Consider the following 27,392-nt stretch of genomic DNA (forward strand, 5'->3'; position numbering starts at 1 on the left):
TAGAAATTGCATTTTCGAAAAATTGTGGGCGTGGCAAGGTATCGAAATATCCGAAAATATTAGAAAAATGACGATAATAGGTACTTTTAAAGTGTGATTACTACGGAATGGCTTTACCGATTTCAAAGATCTTCATACCATTAGAAAGGTATTGAAATATGCTTTCAAAAAAATACACTGCAAAAAAAACACTTCAAAGATCAAGCGATTTTGAAAAATAAAGTTTTATTTTAGAAAGGTCTATTTAATATATATAACATATCTGAAAACTTAAATGGGGTTTTTTTTTATTTTTTTTTTAATTTATTTAAGTAAATGCATCTCTTGGTTACTTTCTGATATCACGCGTAAACTAATCAACCGATTTCAAACATTTGTATACCGTTAGAAAGGTATTAAAATCACCTTTTGAAAAAATACACTGTAAAAAATTTTTATTCCAGTGGGGTGCACCCCAGCTAACATCGAAACAACGGCTCGAATACTTCACGTACAAGGAAAAGGTCGGCGGCTCAATGTACTTGAGAACATTGAGATATACAAGTTAAAAACATTTGACGGCAGGATAATAAACGAACAAAGAAAGGTCGATTTAATATAAAAGCTAGAATGGTGTTTTTTTTTTCTTTTAAAAAAATTTATAAGTAAAACCATCTCTTGTTAACTTTTTTTTTATTTTGCTATTATTGTGTGACAAAAAAGGTACCTGGCTAAGAAGGTTATACAGATACAGATACTATGACTAAGTATTCTAATAGATTCGAACAAGAATCGTATGATCAAATTTTTCAGACACGCACAATAAATAGGTATACACTTAATAAAGTTAATTTTTTATTTTTATTTATTTAGATTTAATATACAACTTTGCGCAGCTCATACTGCTGACTTTCGGAATATTTGCTTACTTTTAGTTATGTTTCATCTAAAGGTACAAAAGAATGGAAACTTTGAGTTCCCGTAATAGTTTTGGCATTTTTGTATCTTGAAAGTAGCTCTTCTTTTGTTTTGTTGTATTCATCAGCGTCTGCGTAAGCAACTTCTATGGAGGTGTTATACGTTTGTGAAGCCCAATGATAAAGGTCCTTCGCCGTTTGAATTTGATTTTTATTTGCCATGCTATAATTCCGAGTGCCTCTTTTTAATGTCCCACCTATACCATCACATGCAGATTTTCCATGGGTAGTTGCGTAAAAGTGCCACTCAGCGAATATTTCGAAATCAATTTTATGATTTCATGTTCTCCAAAATTTGTTCGTAGTAAGCTTTGATCTTCTGATAAAGTTGACAGTGAACCACCTCCAAGTGAATCCGAAATACTTTGCGCTATTTGCTGTGTTTTTTTTTTTTTTGCAGTATGAATCCCTTTCTAAATATTTTCGCTTCATTGGCGATGGATGGCTTCCAAGATGAGGAATAACATGCTTATTTATATTGTCGACGAGTTCGTTGCGTTCGAGTGATTTAGTATAGCTGCTGCATGTTGGAACTTCCTTATATTCTTGATACAATTCACCGCTAGTCAAGATTTCTTGTGCCTCTTCACTTTCCGTTTCAGTAGAACGCTGATTATCAGCAATCTTGATAGCATCCTTAAGTTTAAAGCGACAACTTTCGCAAATACGGCAACGATGAATGTCGGAGACTGTTGGAAAATGCTCAGATATCAGCGCTGCTTCGTTTAAGCTAATGTTTCGAAGTTGAGAGGAACATTTTCTTGATAGCTGCACACATCTGTATTTATTAGTTGATTCCATATCAATGCCTAGTTTCGTTCTGGTCTGTGTCCATCCGTTGTGTTGTTTTTTATAGTCCATGGGTGCTGTGGCAGGTAATGTCAATCTATGTGTCCGTGGTAGGTAACGTTAATATGCGTGTGTGTGTGCGCGGTATTGATACGTCCGAATTGTTACCTTTTCCAAGAGTTGTTTTTGTAGGTATCTAGACATACCGGTTGTTAGCTAAGCGGTAGGTTGAGGTAGGTAGAAATCGGTGATTTTTGCCGTTTGGTAAATTTTCCTTTTTTGCTTGTTCATTGTTACGTGTTTGGTTGCTGTACCTTCTGGCTTCTGCTGTTTTTTGTAAACTAATTTTAAGGGTTCAAATATTTCTACAGAGATAGTGTTGGTTTGTTCGTTTATTATCCTGCCGTCAAATGTTTTTAACTTGTATATCTCCATGTTCTCAAGTACATTGAGCCGCCGACCTTTTCCTTGTACGTGAAGTATTCGAGCCGTTGTTTTGATGTTAGCTGGGGTGCACCCCACTGGAATAAAAATTTTTACAGTATATTTTTTCAAAAGGTGATTTTAATACCTTTCTAACGGTATACAAATTTCTGAAATCGGTTGATTAGTTTACGCGTAATATCAGAAAGTAACCAAGAGATGCATTCACTTAAATAAATTAAAAAAAAAATAAAAAACCCATTTTAGTTTTCAGATATGTTATATATATTAAATAGACCTTTCTAAAATAAAATTTTATTTTTCAAAATCGCTTGATCTTTGAAGTGTTTTTTCAGTTTTAAATCTTATTTAAAAAAAATTTTTTTTCAGTGTACTAAAAAATTTTTGCAGTGTATTTTTTTGAAAGCTTATTTCAATACCTTTCTAATGGTATGAAGATCTTTGAAATCGGTAAAGCCATTCCGTAGTAATCACACTTTAAAAGTACCTATTATCGTCATTTTTCTAATATTTTCGGATATTTCGATACCTTGCCACGCCCACAATTTTTCGAAAATGCAATTTCTAAAAATGAGGTTGTGTTTGGGTGGGTAAGATGTAACCCCATGCAAAATTTCATCAAATTCTGAGGGTGTCGGATTCAAAATGTACGTTTTTTTCAGCCTTTCATATGAAATTCATCATATATGAAATGATTATCTACATAGTTTTAAATAATGAAATAATAAAAAAAATAATCCAATTAAATTTTGAAGATATAAACAAAACATAAAAATTTTATAATTTAAAGTGAGCAAATAAGTCTCTAGTAATCAAAAAAATTTAAATAATCAAATAAGTTTAAACAATTTTAAACAATCAAAATTTTTAAAATAACTGTTCAAATAACTTTTATAAATTTACAAAGTGATTTAAGCCAACCGAAATTTAAAAAAAAATAAAAATTAATCTAGTGATTTAAATTATTTTGATAATTATAAGCAATCAAGTAATCAAAAATAGTCGATAGATTCATATAATCAAACAACTGAAAATTTAATCCCTAATAATTCAAAAAGTTTAAGCAACCAGGTGAGCGGGAAAAATCAAATAATTGAAACTAACCTGAAAATAAAAATACCAAGAAAATTAAAATCAATCTGGCCGATGAATAAAATCAAATGATTTTTATAAATCAATGTTTGAAACAATCAAATATTTAAAAATATACCAAAGTTTTAAGGTGTTTCGATATCACATAAATGAAAAGGATAAAATAAAGTTAAATAATCAAGAAGTTCAAAATAATCAGATGACTAAAATAAAAAAAAAAAAAAAAATACGTAATTATGCAGCTCAAAGAGGCGAAATTATGATCAAAACTTTCATTTAGTGCAAACCAAAAAACTCCACACTTTGCTAGACTCCTTGGCTTCTTTTGACTTGCACTAAACGAAATTTTTGGGCATAATTTAGCCTATTTGAAACACATATTGACATTAACAGTTTTTTGACCAGCTACGCCACGTCTTAATGAATAATAATAAATAAAAATCAAAAATAACCAGAAATTTAAAAGTCATGAAAAAACTAATGGAGTAATTTTGCTAAATCAACAAGGTGAGCGAGAAAAATCAATAAACAAACAATCAAAAATTTGAAAACGTACGAAAATATTAAGATGTTTTAAAATAATCACTAGCAAAAAAGTACTCAAATTTATTTAGATAACTAATCGGAAAATTCAAAAAAATTAAATGTTAGAATTCTAGAAATAATTAAAGAAATCATATAATTAAAAAGAATGATATAACTTAAAACAATATTTTAACCAAAATAGTCATATAATTACAAACAGCTAAACTAAAAATAAAATAACTAAAAATAAGTGGATTATACGATAATAAAAATGCATTAAGCAATCAGATGGTTAAGAATAATCATATAACCAGAAATTTAAAATAAGTCTCAAAAATAAAAATTAACCAGAAATTTTGATAAGTCAAAAATTTCAAAACAATCACATAATGGAAAATGAAAAAAAATTAACAAACAAAAAATTCAATATAATTTGATGATTAAATTCAATCAAATAACGAAAAAAATCTCATAACTACAATATATCAGATAATGCAAAATAAACAAAGAAATCAAAATAAGCAAATAAATATATATTAGTTACATATTTAATATTCATATAACTCATATAATGCGTATTATTCAAATAGCCAAAATTAAAATGATTGATTATGATTTTTAATGAATATCAAATAACTAGATAGAGTTATTTTTGAAATAATCAAATAACTAAAAATAATAATATACATAATTAAAAATAGCTAAAAAAAATATTTAAATATCTATTTGTCATACCCTGATGGATGAAAATAATCAAACAACTCAATACAACATAATCAGATAGTAAAAAAACAATCAATTAGTTAAGAATAATCGAATTATGAATAATACCCAGTAATGCTTTAAATGAAAAAATTTTGGTTTTAAATTGGAATTCAATTTTCGCCTCTAAAAGCGTAGCGGAATGTTACGATGCCTTTCTTCTTAATATACTAGAAATTTTCTCTGATAATCTACCCTTACTTCCCGCGAGAATTCATAAACTTCCGTGGTATACGAAAAATCTAAAAAAGCTTAAGAATCTTAGAAATAAACATCTTAAACTCTATAAAGCTTCGAAGGATGTCTCTCATAAAGAAAAATATATTTATTATAGTAAAAGCTTTAATGTACTTGACAAATTTTTATACAAGCAATATATTTCTCGGTATGAAGTAGAGATGAAGGAGAACCCTAAGGTGTTCTGGAGATATATACGATCTAAAAAAGGTTGCTCCAATATCCCAAATTGTATGTCCTACGGCGGTATAGCTTCTGAGAGCTTATTGGATACTGCTAATCTTTGCGCAGATTTCTTTAAATCAAACTTCGTAACTAGCAACTCTACTAATAATTTTTCCGCCGATGTCGAACAAATGGTTGACTTCGGATCCTTGTTAGTCTCAGAGGAAGACGTTATTAAAGGCATCCTAGCTCTGGAAACATCAATAAAAAGCGATAATGATGGGCTTTCGTCGTTTATTCTAAAGAAATGTAGCACGTCGTTTTGCGTCCCATTAAGTTACATTTTCAATCTTTCCCTAGCAAGAGGTGAGTTCGTTGATAGGTAGAAAATAGCCTCGATTTCTCCTATCTTTAAATCTGGCAACAAAAACATAGTACCTAACTACAGACCCATCTCTAAACTGCCCACTTGCTCTAAGCTCTTTGAAAAAGTGGTAAAAGGGAAGCTATCCTTTGCAATAAAAGGTTCCATAGATGAGTGTCAAAACGGGTTTCTCAGTGGTCGCTCCACAGTTACGAACCTAGCCTCATTTTCTAATTTTTGCATTTCGTCGTTCAAAAATGGACATCAAGTTGATGTTGTATATACTGACTTCGCGAAGGCATTTGATACTGTCACCTACAGCATACTATTGGGCAAGCTTGAACTATTGGGTTTCCATTCTTCCTTTTTACGTTGGATTGGGTCCTATCTCACTAATAGAACCTCGTTCGTCGAAATTGAGAATACCAAGTCTTATTCATTCACTGCCACATCTGGGGTACCTCACGGTAGTATTATCGGGCCAATTTTATTTCTTTTTTTTATAAATGATATTGGAACCTGTTTTAGGAGTTCAAAATACCTGCTCTACACAGATGATCTAAAAGTTTTCAGAACAATTTCGAGCATGTCAGATGTGTGTCTTTTACAATATGATCTAAATAGATTAACTAATTGGAACATTATAAATAATCTACGCCTTAATATAAAGAAATGTTTCTTTATGACGCTTTCGAGAAATCTCAATACGATTAATACCACGTATTCAATTGCTGATGATAATCTCTCCAGCGTTAGGGAATTCGTTGATCTTGGAGTAATGTTTGACTCTGGTTTTACCTTCGCGAATCATATTAGCTCCATCCTACCTAAAGCCTATTCCAATTTGGCTTTCCTGCGGCGATATGGGCGAGCTTTCAAAGATCCATACACCAGAAAAATTTTATATAGTTCTTTAGTTCTCTCAAAGCTGGAATATGCTTCCATAATTTGGAACCCAATTTATTCCTCTCATTCTCAAAGACTGGAAAGAGTACAGAAAAGTTTCACTCGATTCGCACTCCAACCGCTTAATTTCTTAGAACCATTACCTTCTTACCGCGCCCGCTGTGCCCTCATAAACATGAAGTCGCTTGCGGCCAGACGTTATATTCAATCTCTGCTGTTTGTGTATGATCTTATATGTGATTGGGTTGCCTGCCCGGAACAACTAGCGCAAATTGGCTTCAATGTCCCGAGCAGAACACTTCGTGCCCAATATCCGTTCCACGTGAAAGCTGTCGGAGGTAACTATCACAATTTTGATCCTATCTCTAGGGCCCTCAATGAATACAACAGGATATTTTTTACCCTTGAGTTTGACTTCGCACTCCCGAGAGCGTCCTTTAGCGCTAAACTTTACTCGTATTATGTATAAAATAAATTTATTAGCATTTAAGTTGAATGAATGTAAATCTAGTCTGTAAGATTAATGAAATCATAGACTAATAAAATGAAATGAAATGAAATTTAGCGAAAATTATTTGTTTTAATAATAACAACGGCAATACAAAATTGTTTATTTAGTTAAACATGACAAAAAACAAATAATTTATAAATAAAAAATAATCAATAATTAATTAAGTTATACTAATCTTGAAATTAAAAACAAAAAACGATTAATGTTTAGAAACAATGAAGCAATTGTATGAATATGGCAGATAGTGGCCTTAGCAATCATTTTTTGTGCTAAACTGAGGGAACTTAATTTAAAATAGTCACCAAATTAAAATTAAATGATCATTAATAGCACACATATTTTTTGGAAGTTAAGAATTATTAATCTCTTAATAGTAATTGTTTGACAGGTCTGCCTCAAATCAAAGGCTTAGTGGTACCTATATATTTTTAAAATTTTTTTAAATAAGTCACGGTCTAATCTTTTGTAAATTAATCGCGTTGTGCATATGCATATACCTTTGCCTATATAAATAAATATTTACCTTATTTATAAGCATTTATTAATTAGCACTAATGAACTCTCAGGAAATTTCTAGAAGCATTCAAAGAACACGATAAAATTAGTGGGAAGGTTAGGTTAGGTTGAACTGGCCGGTCCATTAATAAGTCCGTAGTGTTAAATTAGTGGGAAATACTCAGTAAATTTCGTTTGACTTTGCGAAAAAAATAAAAACTCATGCCTCTGACAGAGCTTTCAGTCTATATAAACATAAATATATATACTTTATATACTTGTATGTTTGCGTTTATGTGAATGCACATTAAATTATTTATTGACATTTTAATGCATTCTCTCATTTGCCCCTTAAGCAAATGTTTCAATAAACTGCCAAGTACATTATGAGCTACATATGCGCTTTGAAATGCATTTTACATCGAAGTAAACATTTCTTTTGCGATTAGTGAGTGCAAGATTTTAATCTTTTGACAGAATGCAAGTTAGAATAGACTATGACTGCATGCATACGAATGAGTATCGACACTGATGGATGGAGCCACCCTGTTAAAATTAGTTTTTGGGCCGTTTTTCAACAAGAAAAGGAGGGCGTACAGACGACTTGTATGAATAACTAAGAAAATTATGGATACATACGGAAACGATTTTCTGTTATCCCTGGTAAATTTTATATAGAAAAAAACTGGCTTCTGCTTTTAAGTATAATTTTTTATTATCGATATGATACTGAAAATGGCACAACATCAAAAATGGATTCTCTACAAACAAACAAACATTTTTTTATTTATTAAGTATTTTAGAGAAAACTGCTTAACAACAACAACTAAGCTTTCCAATATAGAAAAACGAAACAAAACCGGATAAAATGTTTCGTTTTTTTTTTGTGAAACACTCAAATTCAAAACCGAATGTTTGTAAATTTAAAATATTTCGAATCTCATTTCGTAATACAAAGAGCTGTTTTTAAAAAATGTCTCAAAACTTTTTTAATTAAAAGAATAATGCTCAAAAATTTGCGAATTTGAATTGGAAGATAGATTTTTCAAAACTGTTGTAAAGATATTTCACCCTGAAAAAATATATTTTAGAGAAAAAATGTAGTGACACCCAAAAAATTTGTTAAACAAAAAATATTTTTAAATTTCTTTATAAAAGATTTAGAACTTTCGGTTTTAGAAAGAAATTTTTATTTCAACAAGTGAATATAATTTGCGTCTTTACTAAAATTTCCGAATTTTGGATTTGAAACAAAAATTACACTTTGTTAAATATTTCCTTTTGAATAAATATATTTTCAATAAAAAAATAAAACTGAAATTTTCGAAAAAAACTTTAAAGCGAATTAAAATTTTTATTTTTGGAAAAATAAATATAAAAGAAAACATAATTTTTCAAAAACTAATTTTAAAATATTTCATTTTGAATAAATATGATTATAATAAAAAAAATTTAACAACTCAAAAAATTGCGTTGAAAAAATTGTAGAAGAAATTTTGAAAGGATTTCGAAAACATATATTTAACCGGCAAATTAACTTTTCAAAAACAAATTTAAAAGTTTTCGAAGTAGTTTCTAAAAGTTTGCGAATTTTCGAAACATTCTCTTTTCAAGTAAATTATCTTTTTTTTGTAGAAACTCCGTTTACAACAAAAAGCCAGAAAAAATCCAAAAATTAACATTTTGGCAAAAATATTTATATCTTCTATTATTGAAAGAAGTCAAATAAAGTCGAAAAAATATATTTTCTTTTAATAACTATTTCTTACATTTTCGATGATTCTTAATAAAGTTTTGACAATTTTCGATTTAAAAAAAACTGTGCTCTTATGAAAATATTTCACTTTGAGTAAGTATGTACATATACCTATACGTATATATAACTTTTATTTTAATAGCTGTTATTAAAGTTTTCTAATTCTTTTTCAAGGTTTGTGAATTTTGGATTTGCGGAACTTAAAAATTACGAAAATAAAATTTTAAAATTTTTTTAAATGATTTAGATTTTCTTCTTAAAAAAATGCACAACTTTTATATATTTAATATAATATAAACTAATACTAAGTTTTTGAAAAAATTCACACAGAAATACAAAATTTCCATTTCTAACAAATATTATTCTTTTTTGAGAAACCACTTTCAACACAAAAAAAAATATTTAAAAAATCCTGAAGCATATTTCGAAATATCGCTTTGCCATAAAAATATATTTAAATATTTTTTCCTTAAGTTTAATTAAGCCGATATAATAAATATAGAGTACTCGTCCGAATAGCTTTCAAAAAAATTAAATTGTTTCAAAAATTTTCGATGTTCCAAAAATGGCAAAAAGTTCTATGCATGTACGTGGGGGCGATTGTAAGCCTAATGCCAAGGAGTTATTTGAGGAACTCCCTTTCATATCACATGCCAGGGTTTTATTAAATAAAGATTTTCTTAGAATTCGATTGAAAAATGCACTATCTCAGAATTTGAGTCAAATACTCCCTAAATCAGTATAGGTAAATTCTATGAATTTTTAGGGCGTTGTAAAAATGAATTTTGAGATGGAACTTTTTTCAATTGAGTTCTAAGATAGGGCGCTTTTGAAACAAATTCTGAGATAGGCCGAAACAAATCCTGAGATAAGTCGTTCTTTAAAGACATTTAAGGGAAGGCGTTTTTGAACTGGCAGCCAAGATAGACTGTTACCAGCAGGAGGTATCCCATTACTGTCTGAATCTATTTATGTATTCATAAGACATATATATATATATGTATATATATATATTTTGTACACTTATTTGCCCTTAAACTGTTTAGTATTACAATACACTCCTCCGATCTCAATAGACCACATCTTCATTTATCTAATTGGCCCCGAATGGGATTCGTACTCGAAATGGCATTGTTGTACTATTAATTAAAACTAAAAGTATTAGTTTAAGCATTAATCGAAACATATTTCGAAGCTTACTTCTAATTCCCATTCTTTTTTTATTTCCAGGTCAATTAATGCTTTTCTACATCATCTTCTACATAGTATTAGCCGGCTTGTTTGCGATTTGCATGCAAGGTCTGTTCGCCTCGTTGAGCGATAAAGAACCAACTTGGAAATTGGAACGTTCTATAATTGGCACAAATCCTGGTTTAGGTTTTCGCCCGCTAAGCGAAGAAACCGAACGTGGTTCCGTGATACAATTCGATACAAAGAAGCCAGATGAAGGGCGCTATTGGCAAGGATTACTTGATCAATTTTTAGCAAGTAAGTTTTTTTTTTTTTTTGCTCTCTTTAATTAACTTTATTAATTTTCTCTTTCGCATTTCAATAGACTATCGAAGCACCGGCGAAAAGAAATTCTGCAACTTTAATCAAACCCATCCAGCCAATCAAGTTTGTGTTGTCGATGTAAATAATTTTGGTCCATGTTCACAAGAGAACTCGTATGGCTATCAAAACGGACGTCCATGCATTTTCTTGAAATTGAATAAAATCTTCAATTGGACGCCACAATTCTTTGATAATCCAAAGGATTTACCAGAAAAAATGCCATCAGACTTACGTTACCATATTGGAAATTTAACTGATATTGAGGTAAGTTGTTAAGGGTTGATTCTTTTTATAAAAGATGTAAGCGGTCATCACTTATGACCAGGGAATTGGATGTATGGGAGAAGCGTATGGGAATAATGATTTGTTAACAAAAAGACTTAAAAATTTACTTAGCTAGTAATCAAAGACCCTACTGCTCATATGTAACGGAAGCGCAAAACAAAAGTTCCATAATTTCAAAGAAATGAGGTTCACTGACAGTTCGACCGTCGGCTCGATAACTTTTACTATCAGAGTTCTTTTGCTGTTTCACACAAAGAGCGTAAATATTTGATGGTTTCAAACTACTTAGAGAATAAGTATGTACATTGCTTGCAAAAAGTGCTATCACATCAGCAGTACCCCCAAACTAACTCCGGTGATAGTGTTTTGTTAGATCTAAGAAACGCAAGAACTCTTTTGGTCCCAACTCACATTACTTTGAAATAACACTTAAGATAGATCTACGCCGAAACCAATATGTATTTTAACCCAACTTGACAAGGGATGATGCACGACTTCTCTTACTATGAGCTGATCGGGGTTAGAGCCACAAAGCGCGACCAAATTTATTAACAACTTTTTAGGAAAAGGAGTTTTTTATTTTCCTTTATTTTGTACTAACGGCGTCTAACATGGACTAGCCGAGATATATTGGAAAAAAATTGGAAAATTTTGCATGCTTTTATCACTCAATACCGTTGAGGCTTGGAATATTTCTCCGTCCGTCATGCTCGCTGTGTATAATACTGATATCAGTATTTATGGCTCTAGCTCTAGAGCAAGCTCAAGTCTAGCAAAGTGTTAAACCAACCGACAGTATATAAAAGATTTGAGTTGCTTACCATAAGAGCTCTACATCTTTACTTTGGAATCTATTCTAATTAACCATATTTTCTCTATTTCCAGCGTCAACAAGTTTGGGTATCCTGTAACGGTCTGCAGCCAGTCGACAAGGAGGCTGTAGGCGAAATTAAATTTTATCCCGGACGTGGTTTCCCCGCTTACTATTATCCATATCTCAATCAACCCGGCTATCTCAGTCCATTGATTGCTGTACAATTTGAAAAACTGAAACCAAATCAATTGATCAATATTGAATGCCGCGCTTGGGCTAAGAATATCATTTATAGCGGTAGTTTAAATGCACGAACCGGTTCGGTTACTTTCCAATTGTTTGTCGATTAAACGACAACTACATATGTATCCATATACGAAATAGCACCAACAACAACAAGAACAATAGCAGCAGCGCGAAGATAACATTAAATATGTAGAATTACAAATGAATTTGTAATATAAGAGTAAAAGAGAAAAACTGCGACTTGGCGGCGAAAAAAAATAAAATGAGATAATATATGAGAGGGAGAAAAGAATATTAAAATATATATACATATATACAAGCAGTAAGAAATGCTGTAAAGGAAATTTAAATAAGCAACGAGAAAATAGGTATTGTAAATTCGTAACTCGCATTCTCTTGAAAAACTGAAACAAAAAAAATTACGATAAATAAAAATACAAATGCTATCTAGAAGAGATAAATGCTAAATATAAAATAAATATGTGATCTGGAATCATGAAAGGGACCTATTGTGCGAAAACAATTTTTCGAGAAAAACGCGTTTAAAGTTTTTGTTTAGCTCGACTCTGTGTAGCGGCCGGCCGTTGTGAACGAATTTTGTAATTAAAATTTAAGTAACGTCCTGATAAGCTACAAGCTTGAAACTTGGAATATAGTTCAGAACCCGATGACAATGCAATAATAAAAAAATCTCCGATAGGTGGCGCATGGATCGAAATATTTAAAAAAGTCGTATTTGTGGTCCGATTTGACTTTAAATGCGATTTGTGAAAAAGCTAAGAAAGATAGAAACCTGTTTATTCCATTGGAAAGAGCGTTAAATTTCCTATAAGGATCACTTAAAAAGTGAACAACGGTATTTTCGCACAAGATGTCCCTTTCATGATTCCAGGTCACATATAAAGGCATTTATTTTTATTTATTTAATTTTTTTTTTTTTTAAAGTCATAAGTAGCACGAGTTGCAGCGAAAAATTATATATAAAAACGTTTAAAAAAAATTTTAACTGCAAATTTAAAATTGTAATCGATAATGTTTGAAGTAGGAAAAAAAATGTGTAAACCAAACAAAAAACAAGTTTTTTCGTTAACTTTTGTTTTTAGTTTTTGTATGCTAAGCCAATGGTGAAAGTGAATTAAAAATTTTGTAATTATAAGAAATATACGAAATGTAAAAAAAATGTTAATAAAATATTTCAACTACAAAGAATTCCTGCAGCTAAAAATATATTTAAAAATAATTAAAAACTATAACTGCGCAAGTAAAATAAACTTTTAGTGTAAATATGGGTGGGGTGTGGTAAAACATTTTTTTAGAAATAAATTCGAAAATCATTTTTTATTGTTTGTTTCGGGTGTAATATATATAAAAAAGACTGGAAACAAATCAATATTTTTTTTTTGTCAAATTATTAAAGAAAAAAAGTTGACAAAACAATTTTTTTTTTGTTTTGAAGAAAATTTAAAGATTGTAAAATAATTACATATTTACCAAAAAAATATAAGTTTTCAGATTTTTCCAGTGTTTGAGCAAAACAAGTTTTGATAAATTTTAAAAATAGTCCAAAAATTTTTGAATTAAATAATTTTTTCAAATTCGCAAAAAAAAAATTTCCGAAATTTTCTACTATTTTATTTAAAATTTAAAATAAATTAAACTAAAATAAATTGTTTCCAGACTTGCTCTACGTTTTTAAGTCAAAACATTTATTTAAAAAAGATATTTGGAAAGAAATTTTTTTAATTTTTGGTAAATATTTAGATTTTATTTGTTAAATATTTTTTATTAAACCTTAAAAAAATTAAATCTTTTTGGTAAAATTTAACTTTTTTCAAATTTTAAACAATTTTTTTTTTTTTAATTTTGAATTACAGTTATTATTTTTCATATTTTTTTCCAACGTTTGCATTGCCAACAGCCGAGTAACAAAATTTTTTAATCAATTTTAAAAATAACATACATTTTTTAAAAAAATTTTTAAATATTTTTTTTATTCCGAATTTTTTATTCTGGAATTAAACAAATTGTTTCCAGGCTTGTGCTTGATTTTCAAAACAAAATATTGATGGAAAATGATTTAAAAAAATGTTCGGTAAATATTTAAATTTTCTTTAAAATATGACCTTTGTTAAAAAATTTTTTTAATTTTTTGAAATTTTGAATTTTTACGTAAACCTATTATTAATTTAAAATTTTTGGCGCACAATATTTGGCAACTAAAAACAAAAACACGTTTTAAAATATAAAATATTTGTTTTAATTGATTTATTTATTTTTTCCTCTCGTTCCTCTCTAGAATACACTCACACTGGTTAAAATCGAGGCTTTTGATAAAAAATTTAAAAATATATATATTTATTGATTGTATTTCTGCCATGAAAAGCTCTCAGTGAAAACTCATCTGCCTTGCAGATGCCGTTCGGAGTCGGCATAAAACATGTAGGTCCCGTCCGGCCAATTTGTAGGGAAAAATCAAGAGGAGCACGACACAAATTGGAAGAGAAGCTTGGCCTTAGATCTCTTCGGAGGTTATCGCGCCTTACATTTATTTATTTTTATTATTATTTATATATATTGTATATATACAATAAACAATTTTTTTTTAATTGATTTGTTTTATTTTTTTTTTTTCTTTTTTTAACTTTCTTCAAATGAGTAAACTTTTTTAGGCAGAAAACCCAAGCTCGCTCAAGAATACACTCGCAATAATTAAAGTAGAGGCGTTTGATCAATTTTTTTAAGAAAGTTTGAACAATAATTTGTTTAATTTTTATTTATGTCCTAAAACCTTTTTTCGTTCATTTTAACTTTTTTTCAAGCTAATAATTGTTTTAAGGCTCATAAATACTCGCTCCGCCCTAAAATACACTCACACGTATTTGTATACACAATCGCCCGAAATAAATATTTAAATTGAAATCAACACATTATACAACAAAAGCAACACTGAAACTTTGGTAAAATTCGCAATTGCAAAAAAAAGCAGAAAAAAATATTTTTTTCGAAAGTAAAAAAAACATTTGAAATTTTCGAATGTAAAAATATATTTCGAACAATTTAAAAAGTTTTTGAGATTGAAAAAGTTTTGGGCAAATACGAAATGCATTGTTTGAAACTCTGAAAATTTCAAAATATTTGACATAAAATGGAGATATATGAAAAACAAAAAATTTTATAAAAAATTTAAAAAATGAAATCATTAAAAAATTTCTAGAAACAAAAAAATTTAAACTTCCGAAAACTAAAGTTTTTTTATTAAAAAAAATATTCAAAAACAACATTTAAGTATGTTTGAAAAATTATTAAAAAAACATGTTACACGTAAACAAAGTTAACACCAAAAGCGCTGAGAGGCTGCTTAAATTTTAATTAATACAAGAAATTTTATTTATCATATATTTTTTTTTCTTGTATGTCAAGCAAACTAAAGAGCAAAAAAATTTTTTATGAAGACCAAAACTGTGTCAAGCAAAAATATATGCAAGCAAAAAAATTTTTAGTGAATGCGTTAAAATAAAAAAAAAAAAAAAATCGTGATTGCATGAAAATGAAAAAAAAATTTTTTAAGTCGTAGTAATTAGTTTTTGTGCATGTATGTAAAATTGTAAAAATATGGAAAAAAGAAAAAAACAAAATATATATAAAAGTTTGCTTACGCTTAATATTTTTGTTTTTCAGATAACTTTTTTTTGCAATTCTCATGTTTTGGTAAACAATTTTTTAGACTTTTCTAAATTTTTTTGTAAATGTCCCTTTTTTGTTATTTTTTTCATACGATATTTCAGAAAAAAATGTTTACTTTCAGAAAGAAACAATTTTTTTTTTTCAATATTTTACTTACCCGTTTTCTTTATTTCTGATAAAATCTCTGCTACCAGTTTACTTAATATAACGCTGCTGCATATCTAAAGTTGTTGTGAGTAATTATATTACAACATTGCTCAGTATTTACACTTTATTTAAAAATTTTTAATTTAATTTGCTATAAATATTTTTTAATCTGCCAGCATATTTTGTTGTTGTTTTTTTTAGTTATTACATATTTTTATATTATTGTTTCAATTTTTTTTGTAATTATAGTTTTGGCATTTAGTCTCCATTTAAGTTTTTTTTTTATAATTTTTTTTTTTATTACTTCATTTTATTCACTTAATTCCTTTGTTCTAAGCACCAAATTCAATTATCTGAATAAGTGTTATTAATAATAAATTTAAGTAAGTATAATAGCTTTTAAATCGATTAATTTTACACAACCACTACGAAAAATCTGGCAACACCACTAAAAGCAAAATAAAAGAATTATGCGCGTAAACGTTGATTTATCATTTCACGTCCAGTAAACGAAATTAATGTAATCAAGAATATAGTGTTACATATGTATGTACATATATATATGTATATATAGTCGTATATAAAACAAAATTGTAAACTTACATACATACAAATGATACACATACATAATAGCGAGTAAAATAAGTAAGTTTATTGTGAATTTGCATTAATTAAGTAAAATATTTATTTAGTTTATTTCGAAATGTTGGAAAAATTACAATTCGTGTTATTTGTACAATAATATCGTAAAAGTAAAAAATAAAAATGTGAAAACCTGAAAGCTTAGACTTATTTATTAAATTAGGGTGTTTCTGTAGTAGATCCTAATTTTTTCTGTGCTGTTGAAATAGGGGTTAATATTTTTACAGTGTAGGCTAAATTTTAATATTCCCACCAAAGTAAAATTTTTAACCAAAATGTAACAACTTTTTTTTATTTTTTTTCTTTTAGTTAACGTAGTTCCCTTTTACATTCTTTATATAAGGCCCGTTTCATGTTTAGCCGCAAATTTCAGTACAAAAATCTTGCAATCGATTTTTAAGTTACTTTTTATTTAAGGATAAGGCGCTAAGTGGGTTAATCGGATTTTCGATAATTACTGTCAACATTTTTGTTTCTGCAATATATAGTCACTCACCTATAGACTAACCCACAATTTGACATAAACTTCTATCAATAACCCATCAACGCAAAATGGCAGTTTATCGGTACACAAATGTCCCATCGCGTAATTGTACAATATCTCTTGAACCAAGGCTGTTTCTTTTAAACTTTTTTCTTGTATTATATAGTCACCTACTTGCAGATTAATCCACAATTTGATATAAAGTTCCATCATTAACCTTTCAAGGCGAAAATGAGAATTTAACGGTACACAAATGACACAGCACACACATTTCCCTACATCTCTTGAACCAAGCAAGATTTTCTTAACTCTTTTTTTGTTCCAAGTAGCCCCTTACTCGTAGATAAATGCACAATTTGGTTCAACGCTCTATCGTTAATGGTTCAATTTCTACGTACGATATTTCGGTTGATTGGTCAGAGCTGGTTATTAACTGACTTTTGTGTATATCTTTTGAACGAAGAAAAATTTCACAAATTTTTTCGTTGCGTCTCCTGCCTACCTTCTTCTAGATTGAGGCACAACATGACTCAAGGTTCTATCCTTAACGGTTAAAGCGCTAAGTGCATTAATCGGTTTTTCAATTATTAGTGTCCCTTTGTGTATATCTCTTGAATGACAAATTTTTTTGTTTTTGCAATGTATAGGTAATCACCTGGGGACTAACCCACAATTTGATATAAATTTATATCATATACCCTTCAGTACAAAATGGGAATTTATCGGTACACAAATGACCCGGCACTAAAATTGGCCTATATCTCTTCAGCCAAGCAAGATTTTCTTAACTATTTTTTTGCATTATAGTTGCAGCTTGATACAAAATTAGGCTCACGGTTCCATTTTGTTATTTTCTAGAGATATACACAAAAGGACAGTAATTATCGAAAAACCGATTATTGCACTTAGCGCCTTTGCCGTTAAGGATAGAACCTTGAAGCATGGTGTTCCTCAATCTATAAGAAGATAGGCAGAAGACGCAATAAAAATTATTTTGAAATTTTGCTTGGTTCAAGAGATATACACAAAAGTCTGTTAATAGCCAGCACTGAACAATCAACCGATAAATCGCACGTAGAAATTGAACCCGAAACGATAGAACGTTGAATCAAATTGAGTATCTATCTACAGGAATGTGGTTATATAATACAATTTGATATAAAGTTTCATCATTAACCCTTCAAAGCAAAAATGAGAGTTTATCGATACACAAATGACCCAGCACGTAAATTGTCCTATATCTTTTGAATCCAGTTAGATTTTTTAAACTCTTTTTTAGTATTATATAGCCACCTACTTGTAGAGTATTCTGCAATTTGATAAAAAGTTCCATCATTAACCCTTCAAGGCAAAAAGTATAGTTTTTCAGTACACAAATGACCCAGCACACAAATTGCCCTATATCTCTTGAACCAAGCAAGATTTTCTTAACTCTTTTTTTGTTCCATGTAGCCACGTACTCGTAAATAAAAGCCCGATTTGATTCAACGTTCTTCCGTTAACGGTTCAATTTCTACCTGCGATTTATCGGTTAATTGATCAGTGCTGGCTATTAACTGACTTCTGTGTATATCTTTTGAACGAAGCAAAATTTCACAAATTTTTTCGTTGCGTCTTCTGCCTACCTTCTTATAGATTGAGGAACACCGTGACTCAAGGTTCTAACTTTAACGGCTAAAGCGCTAAGTGCATTAATCGGTTTTTTGATTATTGCTGTCCCTTTGTGTATATCTTTAGAAACAAGCAAAATGGGACCGTGAGTCAAATTTTGTATCAAGCTGCAACTATAATGCAAAAAAACAGTTAAGAAAATCTTACTTGGTTTAAGAGATATAGGCCAATTTAGGTGCCGGGTCATTTGTGTACCGATAAATTGCCATTTTGTACTGAAGGGTTAATGATAGAAGTTTATATCGAATTGCGGGTTTGACTACAGGTGATTACCTATATATTGCAGTAACAAAACCTTTGCCATTCAAGAAATATACACAAGGGGACAGTAGTAATCGAAAAACCGATTAATGCACTTAGCGCCTTAACCATAAATGGTAGAACTTTGAATCATGTTGTGCCTCAATCTAGAAAAAGGTAGGCACAAAACGCAACAAAAAAAAATTTGTAATTTTCTTTGTTCAAAAGATATACACAAAAGTCTGATAATAACCAGCTCTGATCAATCAACCGATTAATCGCATGTAGAAATTGAACCGTTAACGATAGGAAACTGAGTAAAATTATGCATTTATCTACGAGTAAGGGGCTATCTGGAACAAAAAAAGAATTTAGCAAATCCCATTTTTGCCTTGAAGGGTTAATGGGGGAACTTTATATCAAATTGTGGATTAATCTGAAAGTAGGTGGCTATATAATAAAAAAAAAAGTTTAAAAACTCTAACTGGATTCAAAAGATATGGGGCAATTTAGGTGCTGGGTCATTTGTGTACCGATAAATTGCCATTTTTGCCTTGAAGGGTTAATGACGAAACTTTATATCAAATTTTATTATATAGCCACATTCCTGTAGATAGATACTCAATTTTATTCAGCGTTCTATCGTTAACGGTTCAATTTCTACGTGAGATTTATCGGTTGATTGAACAGTACTGGCTATGAACTGACTTTTGTGTATATCCTTTAAACGGAGCAAAATTTCACAAATTTCTTCGTTGCGTCTTGTGCCTACCATTTTCTATATTCAGGCACAACATGATTCAAGGTTATATCATTTACGGTTAAGGCCGTATGTGCATTAATCGGTTTTTCGATTACTACTGTCCCTTTGTGTATATCTTTAGAACCAAGCAAAATGGAACCCTTAGTCAAATTGTGTATCAATCTGCAACTATAATGCAAAAAAAAAAATAAAGAAAATCTTGCTTGATTCAAGAGATATAGGCCAATTTAAGTACCGGGTCATTTGTGTACCGATAAGTTGCCATTTTGTACTCAAGGGTTAACGAAAGAAGTTTATGTCAAATTGTGTGTTAGTCCACAGGTGTGTACCTATATATTCCAGAAACAGAAACCTTGCCATTGAAGAGATATACACAAAGGGACAGTATTAATCGAAAAACCGATTAATGCACTTAGCGCCATAACCGTAAATGATAGAATCTTGAATCATGTTGTGCCTCAATCTAGAAGAAGGTAGGTACAAGACGCAACGAAGAAATTTGTGAAATTTTGCTTCGTTCAAAATATATACACAAAAGTAAATTAATAACCAGCTCTGATCAATCAGCCGATAAATGGCACGTAGAAATTGAACTGTTATTGGGAGAGCATTGAATCAAATCGGCTATCTATCTACGAGTAAGTGGCTACATAGGACAAAAAAAGAATTTAGAAAATCTTGCATGGTTGAAGAATTGTGTGCTGGGTTATTTGTGTACCGAAAAGCTATAATTTTTGCATTGAAGGGTTAATGGTGGAACTTTATATCAAATTATATCAAATTGGTTCAAAAGATATTGGACAATTAAGCGCTGGGTCATTTGTGTATCGATAAATTGACATTTTGCGTTGAAGGGTTAATGATAGAAGTTTATGTCAAATTTTGGGTTAGTCTATAGGTGAGTAAATGTATATTGCAAAAACAAAAACTTTGCCATTTCCTTTGGTTCAAGGGATATGCACAAATGGACAGTAGTTGCCGATAAACCGATTAACCCATGTAGCGCCTTAAAATTTCGAATAGTCGGATCGTTTAAAGTTAGTGAATTCGCCTACTGGTCTACCGGTGTAATGTGCAGAATAGAATGGCATACAACGCAGTCGTCGGGAAAGGAAGTATAAACAATTTTTTTTCTCATTTTTATTATTCATTATTTTACTATAGAGTGAATATCGAATACTTAAAATGTCTTTACTAAAATATCGTTATTAATTATTATGATGTATTTCAACGTATTCACAATGCGTTTGCCTCGAAAAATTTATAATAAACCTACTTAAATATCTGATTATGTTTACTTAAAGCCTTTAAATTAGAATATGTTTTCTTAAGTTTTTTTTTTTTCAGTTTTCAAGCAATACATATGTAGTTATGACGTATCAATAATTTTTAACTTCTTTTGCAAAAGCAAAACTTAACCTTACATTTAACTAATAATTTATGGCGTTCAAATTTGATATTGCAAAGAATTGCTTAACGTTTAACATTTCAAGTGTTTATTATCATCGAATTTAATTTTTACTAATACAATCAAATATTAGCAACATTATTATATGAGCGCTTAGCGATTTTTTTCCATACATATTTGCAACCCAGCAGGTACGAGTTAGGACCATAGCGATTCTTACAGGTCGTTAATACTTTGGTTTCAGTTAACATATTTAAATATCTTAAATTGTGAATTGAGTTAGTTATGTTGCTTAAATATTTGTTAAGGTTATAAAATGATTTAGTGTTAATTAGATTACATACATAATTTTATATTTATATAGTGGAATATTTCTTAAAGGTCAACATACTTCAATATTCAACAATGAAAATCACTTCAAATGTTAATAGTTTTAAATTTAATATTAACTTTGGTTGCTATTTATATATCTGACTGTGGCAAATGTAAATGTTAGATAAGTATATAGTAGGCGTTATTTCTTAAAATGAAGTAGTGATGTTCTTTACTTTCTCCCGGTTGCGAGTCGGCTTAAATCAATTAAAAATGTTAGCTTTAAAACACTGCACCGCACCGATAACCCGAATACAATCGAAAGATCGCACATCTTTTTAGTGCCAATCTGATTTCAAAAATACAGTTGAGTGACAAAAGGTCAATGTACATAAGTTCAAATGGGCATAAAGTCAATTAATCTTATAAATACTTCAATGTCCATACGACCAATTAACCTTATGATCACTTTAAGTGGCCATATTATCAGTTGCCTTAATGGCCTTTTTAGTTTTGACATAATAGTCATAATGGAGAATTCAAACCGAACTTATGACAGTTTCGTGAATAAAGCCAAATAATAACCAATCAGCTAATTTTCTGCCGTCACTTATACGATAGCGTCATGGAATAAAAATAGTAAAAAGATAAGGAGAGGCTGAGATAATGATAGCTGAGAGTCACTGGAATAATCGATTATATTACCCATGAGTTCTAACTAAATCAGGGGATCCGGAGTACACGCATATGCACCTGTCAAGCATTACAAAATTTGCATTGGAAATGCAATAATGAGCAAAGCGACATTACGAACAGCTGATATTCCCTGCAAGAACACTTTCGTCAGATCACCAGTTATCTCAATGAAGGTTTCATGGAGTTTTTTAAGCGCGAATTTATAATTATATGCATGTGTGTACAGATGCCCATGATCCTTTTTAATGTTATTTATTATATTATATATTTGATGTTAGTGGAACCGACTAATTCACAATAGGAGATCGATACGTCCAATCCACCATGAAAAAACCCGTTCTTCGTTTTGTTCCTTTTGTTGACGTAACCAGGGCGGGTCTCGCAAATACATTGCGGACATTAGTGATAATTATTATTATTATCTACCCAGTTTTGTTGTGAATATTCTGATGGAGATTTCAAATCTAACACAACCGAAAAGAAATCGTAAGCTCTACATAAAATACTATCGACTACTAGCGACTTAATTGAATGTCGAGAAGTTCGCGAGCTTTACGAGTACTTCCAGATATGATAATCTCTCGTGAAGCCGAGTTCCAGACTTCTGGATTCTCGAAACTATTGCTTATGTTCGAGAAGAAATCATAAGCTCTAAAAAAATATATACTTTTTAACCTTTTTACTTTGCAACAAGGCGAATCCATACAAGGCGATGGCAAAGCGAATTCAACCCGCTTCGCCGTGCATAAGAATGAGAGATCTAAAGATAGTTTGCATTGATTTCTATGAACTGATATATTGTTGTTCCGAGACGTTGTATTTAAAACAAGGAGAATACATACCAGGTGGTGGCAAATTTTAACTGATTTCGATTAACTAACATGTCAAAGTACAAGGCGCTGTCTGAAAAATAATCAAGAAGAAGCAATCAGCTGTTGGGAAAACAACACCTAGTACTGAATTCGCCTTGATCTAATTAATCAATAATCAGCTATTGAGATAACAACACCTGGTCCTCAATTCGCCTTGTTTTCAAATACAAAAAAGCCGAATTAATTAGAAGAACTATGTATAAAAAAAATTCAAAAGTTTTTAAGAATTCATACCTGACGATTGGCTGGAGAAACAAATTTGAAAAAAACAAGTAAAGGTGTCTAAGTTCGGGTGAAACCGAATATTATATACTCAGCGTTAGCTTCAATTGCACATTTCATTTCAGATAAATTACTTTTCTACATAATACGTGGCACCGCCCGTTTAAAAAAAAATATCTCCCCATTTCCTCTTACAATAAAACTTGATACGTGAAATATTATTTATTCAAAACTATTTATTGCAAAGTAATAGGTTATTGTTCTAGTCTACGACCCTTTTAAACCTTTTAAACTTGTTTTATATCTAAGTTGCCGTGGCCTTTAACCGATCCCGTCCATTTTTACTAGAAATATTTTCTGCTATAAGGAAAATATGTGTACCCAATTTTGTTACGATATGTGAATTTTTCTTCGAGTTATGGCTCCCGAAACATTGAAAATTGCTTAGACAAAAAAGGGCGGTGCCACACCCATTTTTCAAATTAAAGTGTTTTCCAATTTAATGTTATAATTCAATTTAGAAAGTAAAATTCTATTGATACAAAGCTCTTTTCGCTAAGATATAGCTTATTATTATCATCTACGACCCTTTTAAAAATCTTTTATATAAAAGTGGGCGTGGTCTTTAATCGATCTCGTCCATTTTTCCTAGAAATATTTCCTGCTACAGGGAAAATATGTGTACCAAATTTTATTACGATCCGTTAATTAATCGAGTTAGTCGAGTATAGTCGAGTTACATAGAAAATTTCTTAGTCATAAAAGGGGCGGTGCCACGCCCATTTTTTAAAATTTGAAGTTTTTCCTATTTATTGTTATAAATCCACTTGGGAAATGAAATACGATTGTTATAAGGCTCTTTTTTGCAAAGATATAGCTTATTTTATTCGTCCACGACACTTTTAAAAATCTTGTATATAAAAGTGGGCGTGGTCCCTAACTGATTTCGTTAATTTTTCTTCAAAGCATTCCTTATAGTAAAGGCAACCTCTCTGCCGAATTTTGTTATGATAGGTTTAACGATTTTTGATTTATGATTAATAATATTCGTAAAATTGATTTTATCACAAGTGGGCGGTGCCACGCCCATTTTAAAATTGTTTTTCAAATTTTTATCAAGAGTCTCAATATCAGTCCACATGTCAAATTTCAGCATTCTAGGTGTATTATTTACTAAATAATCAGGTTTTTTGTGTTTTCCAAAATGTTATATATATCTATTCAGGGTCCAGGTAAGCTCGTGTACCAAATTTGATGAAGATATCTCAATATTTACTCAAGTTATCGTGTTAACGGACAGACGGTCGGATATAGCTAAATCACATTTTTTTCGATACTGATGATTTTGATATATGGAAGTCTATATCTATCTCGACTCCTTTATACCTGTACAACCAACCGTTATCCAATCAAAGTTAGTATACTCTGTGTGGAAAGCACGCGGAGTATAAAAATTATAAATTTTTGAAAGGTGTAAAAAAATCGTCCAAATTTCATTAAAAATCCAGCTAAAGGCTGAATCGGGAAATAATGGCCTATCTATGTATATGAGAGTACGTACAACTGATATAACTTTAGTTCCTGTGTGTCGCAATTTTGATTTACCTCATAGAAAATCTGTGTAATGTCCTACTTAGAAAAATTGTATCAATGCAACATTTATGTGCGTCCTTGTTGTACCCATAGTAAACGCGGTCGACGTGTAGAAAAACAAAAACAGACTATTGTCACCGCCTTGATATCGAAATCATGCTTGACGAATCTAACCTCACGGTGGGCAAGGAAGGCTACTTTGGTCGTACAGAAGCAGACCTACAAGTATTTTAAAACCTCTTTGTTTGGGTTCCAGTTTTCCTTCACCATTTTCAATTTACCGACACTGAAATGTCACAACTTCATTATATATGTAATTACTTCGTTGAGGTGCAATCGTTTGAACTTAACTAACGAGCTACGTCCTTTTTAACAAAATAAAATACGGATATACCTTTCGCCATTTTTTTTTTTCGCAGGCTCAAAATTATTATTTTTTTTTTGGTATGCGTAGTGGAACTTTTTTCCTGAGCCCAAATCTTATCGAAAAATTGATGGCGCCATATCGGTTAATAAATCGACCCAGTCTAATATACATACTTGATTACGAAAAAATTTTTTTTTTTAATGTAGTGCTCCAAAAAGATGCTCCTATTCATATTCGTGTTATTCGACATTTTAAATATTTGCTAATATTTTTGTATGTATGCATATCGTGATTTATAAAAAAAATTACTATGACTTATATTCTAGTATTTGCGATTTTAAAATGTAAGTATGTACATTAGGGGTGTTCATATATTATTTTTTATTTTTTTAACTAACTTTTTGTCGTTATAATCTTCAGCGGCAGAACTATCGCGCTAAGAGACGGTACTAGTTCTAATTATGCAGTCCTTTCAACTGAAACTTGAGACATTGTGATTCCCTACATAATGGCAACTGATGCACCCACTTGCAAACCTTTTTAACGTGTTCTTAATTGGTTCAGTCGTAGGTTATTCTTAAAATAGTATATAGCTCATACTTAAACACTGTTGATTCAAGTGTGGCTAGTAACTGTCCCGCTCTTCATTCGATTAGCATCAGTTCGTAGGTAGTCATTAAGCCTGTAGTGTGACTAAATCAAAACTAATAGGTATGCAATCGCATCTCAAATCCTTTCGCTGTTATTCGTTGTATTGTAAACGGGCATATTCCACAGAAGGGATTTGCTCTTGCTTTGTTTGACTCACACTAGCGGCTCTGCATTCAATATATCTGTCTCTGATAATCCCTTGTCAAAGGTAGATAGTGCGACGGCGTTATTCTACAACAAAAGACCTGGTATATAATTAGATTCTTACGTTTCGTCGTCAAACAAATACTGTTAACACTATGGACACATTAAGTCTATGTGAGATCTGAAAACCTCTAGAGATCCAAGTGTGATCCGAGACGGAAACACATTCGCCTTGTTCTAACAAACGCTAGAAATTCAAACATGAGGTACTAATTGAAGAGCCTTGGCGAACTTTATAATCTCAGCCGACCGCCAAATATTCGTGTCTATCCATGAGAATCTCGCTACACTGCAATAGGAAATACTACCCCACTTAGCTTAGGTGTACCAATCACAATAGCATGTTGGCTATCTCAGTAGAAATTTAATCCTCTAACAATAGTAGAACTGGGAAGCATCCCATTCCCAAATACGTAGTTGCAGCCTCAGCCATTTGGAAGATGCTATATTGAAAAGATAGCTTGAAATTGTGGAATACACAAAGTTTCTGCCAGCAAACCCCTTCTCCAACCTTTCCTTACAATTTCGACATGTACGTGAACGAGTTACCTAGCATTGTCCTGATGAGTATAGGCAAGAGAAAGGTGTAGTGTCCGAAGGCAAAAAGCCTATAAGCCATATGCCGAAGCTTGATCAATAACTTGGCCCAATCCTCTTGCCCGAAATATTAACGGGACTTATGTTCAGAATTACATTTAAATCAAATTCAGTATTGTTCCTGGTGGGTGCCGCCTAAGGTCTAATTGATTTTTACCGTAACGTACAGGATCTATATCGCTAACACTCCCCAAAATCTTTGCGAACTATCTTTATGGCGACCATCAGTTTCTGTTTTACTGACACCAAGATTTCTATCAGCGCCTACAAAGCAGAAGAGGCTTGACTGTCATATCATAAAGCCCCCGTACAACCCTTGGCAAGGTACTCTGCGATAACAAAGTAGAACAGAAGTTTTCATAGCCATATCCTATACATTCGACCAACGGAACTGCCGCTAGTCCAAAGTAATGCCTATTTATTTATCCCTATCAACGGTACTAAAGTATCAGCGGTAGTCCCGAAATCAAAGGAGTCTTGAAGGAGGAAATCTTAAGCAAGTCTAACATCTTTCTCGCATTGTTATTGCTATTATATTCCCACGCACGTTTTGAGGTTATTTGAACAATTATAATAGAGATGAAACTCCGATCAAACACTAACTGCAAAGCTTCTATGTAGTTCGATACTTCAGCGCTAATACCTAATCACTCACAAGGACACCCCTAATGCACATTAAGATATTCGCAATTCGATAACGGCGTAACTGTAGCTATTTTGCTAATAAAATTTTCTATAATACCTTTACTTATTTCTATTAATTTAGATAAATTTCAACTAGCTACTTTAAAGTTGGAGATCGATTTTTGAATGACGTGCAGGAAAAACAGCTCAAGATTCTTTTGCGCCCCACGAATCTGTTTCGTGATACGCGCGCAAGATATTATCGCGAATGAGCTTCGTTTTATCTAAAATGAAAAATGTTTTTAAATATTTCT

General features: G+C 30.9%; 2 protein-coding genes across 10 annotated transcripts in view; one reads left to right on the top strand and one right to left on the bottom strand.

The window, feature by feature from the left end:
• The window catches only part of nrv1 (nervana 1), a 71,164-nt gene extending 54,651 nt beyond the window's left edge, over positions 1-16,513 (top strand). For 5 of the 6 annotated variants that reach the window (XM_067764852.1, XM_067764850.1, XM_067764849.1 and 2 more), the window contains exons 3-5: positions 10,233-10,490; positions 10,558-10,820; positions 11,727-16,513. In XM_067764852.1, coding sequence (XP_067620953.1) covers positions 10,233-10,490; positions 10,558-10,820; positions 11,727-12,005 — 800 coding nt within the window. In that variant the 3' untranslated portion in view covers positions 12,006-16,513. The remainder of the gene's footprint in view (positions 1-10,232; positions 10,491-10,557; positions 10,821-11,726) is intronic. The other variant, XR_010949398.1, reaches the window with a different exon arrangement.
• Positions 16,007-27,392, bottom strand: part of LOC137239489 (uncharacterized protein KIAA0513) — a 33,831-nt gene continuing 22,445 nt past the window's right edge. For all 4 annotated transcript variants that reach the window (XM_067764840.1, XM_067764839.1, XM_067764837.1 and 1 more), the window contains one exon: positions 16,007-27,362. In XM_067764840.1, the coding sequence (XP_067620941.1) occupies positions 27,286-27,362 (77 nt within the window). In that variant the 3' untranslated portion in view covers positions 16,007-27,285. The remainder of the gene's footprint in view (positions 27,363-27,392) is intronic.

This window comes from Eurosta solidaginis, chromosome 2, assembly GCF_040869045.1.
Source record: "Eurosta solidaginis isolate ZX-2024a chromosome 2, ASM4086904v1, whole genome shotgun sequence".
Lineage (NCBI taxonomy): Eukaryota > Metazoa > Arthropoda > Insecta > Diptera > Tephritidae > Eurosta > Eurosta solidaginis.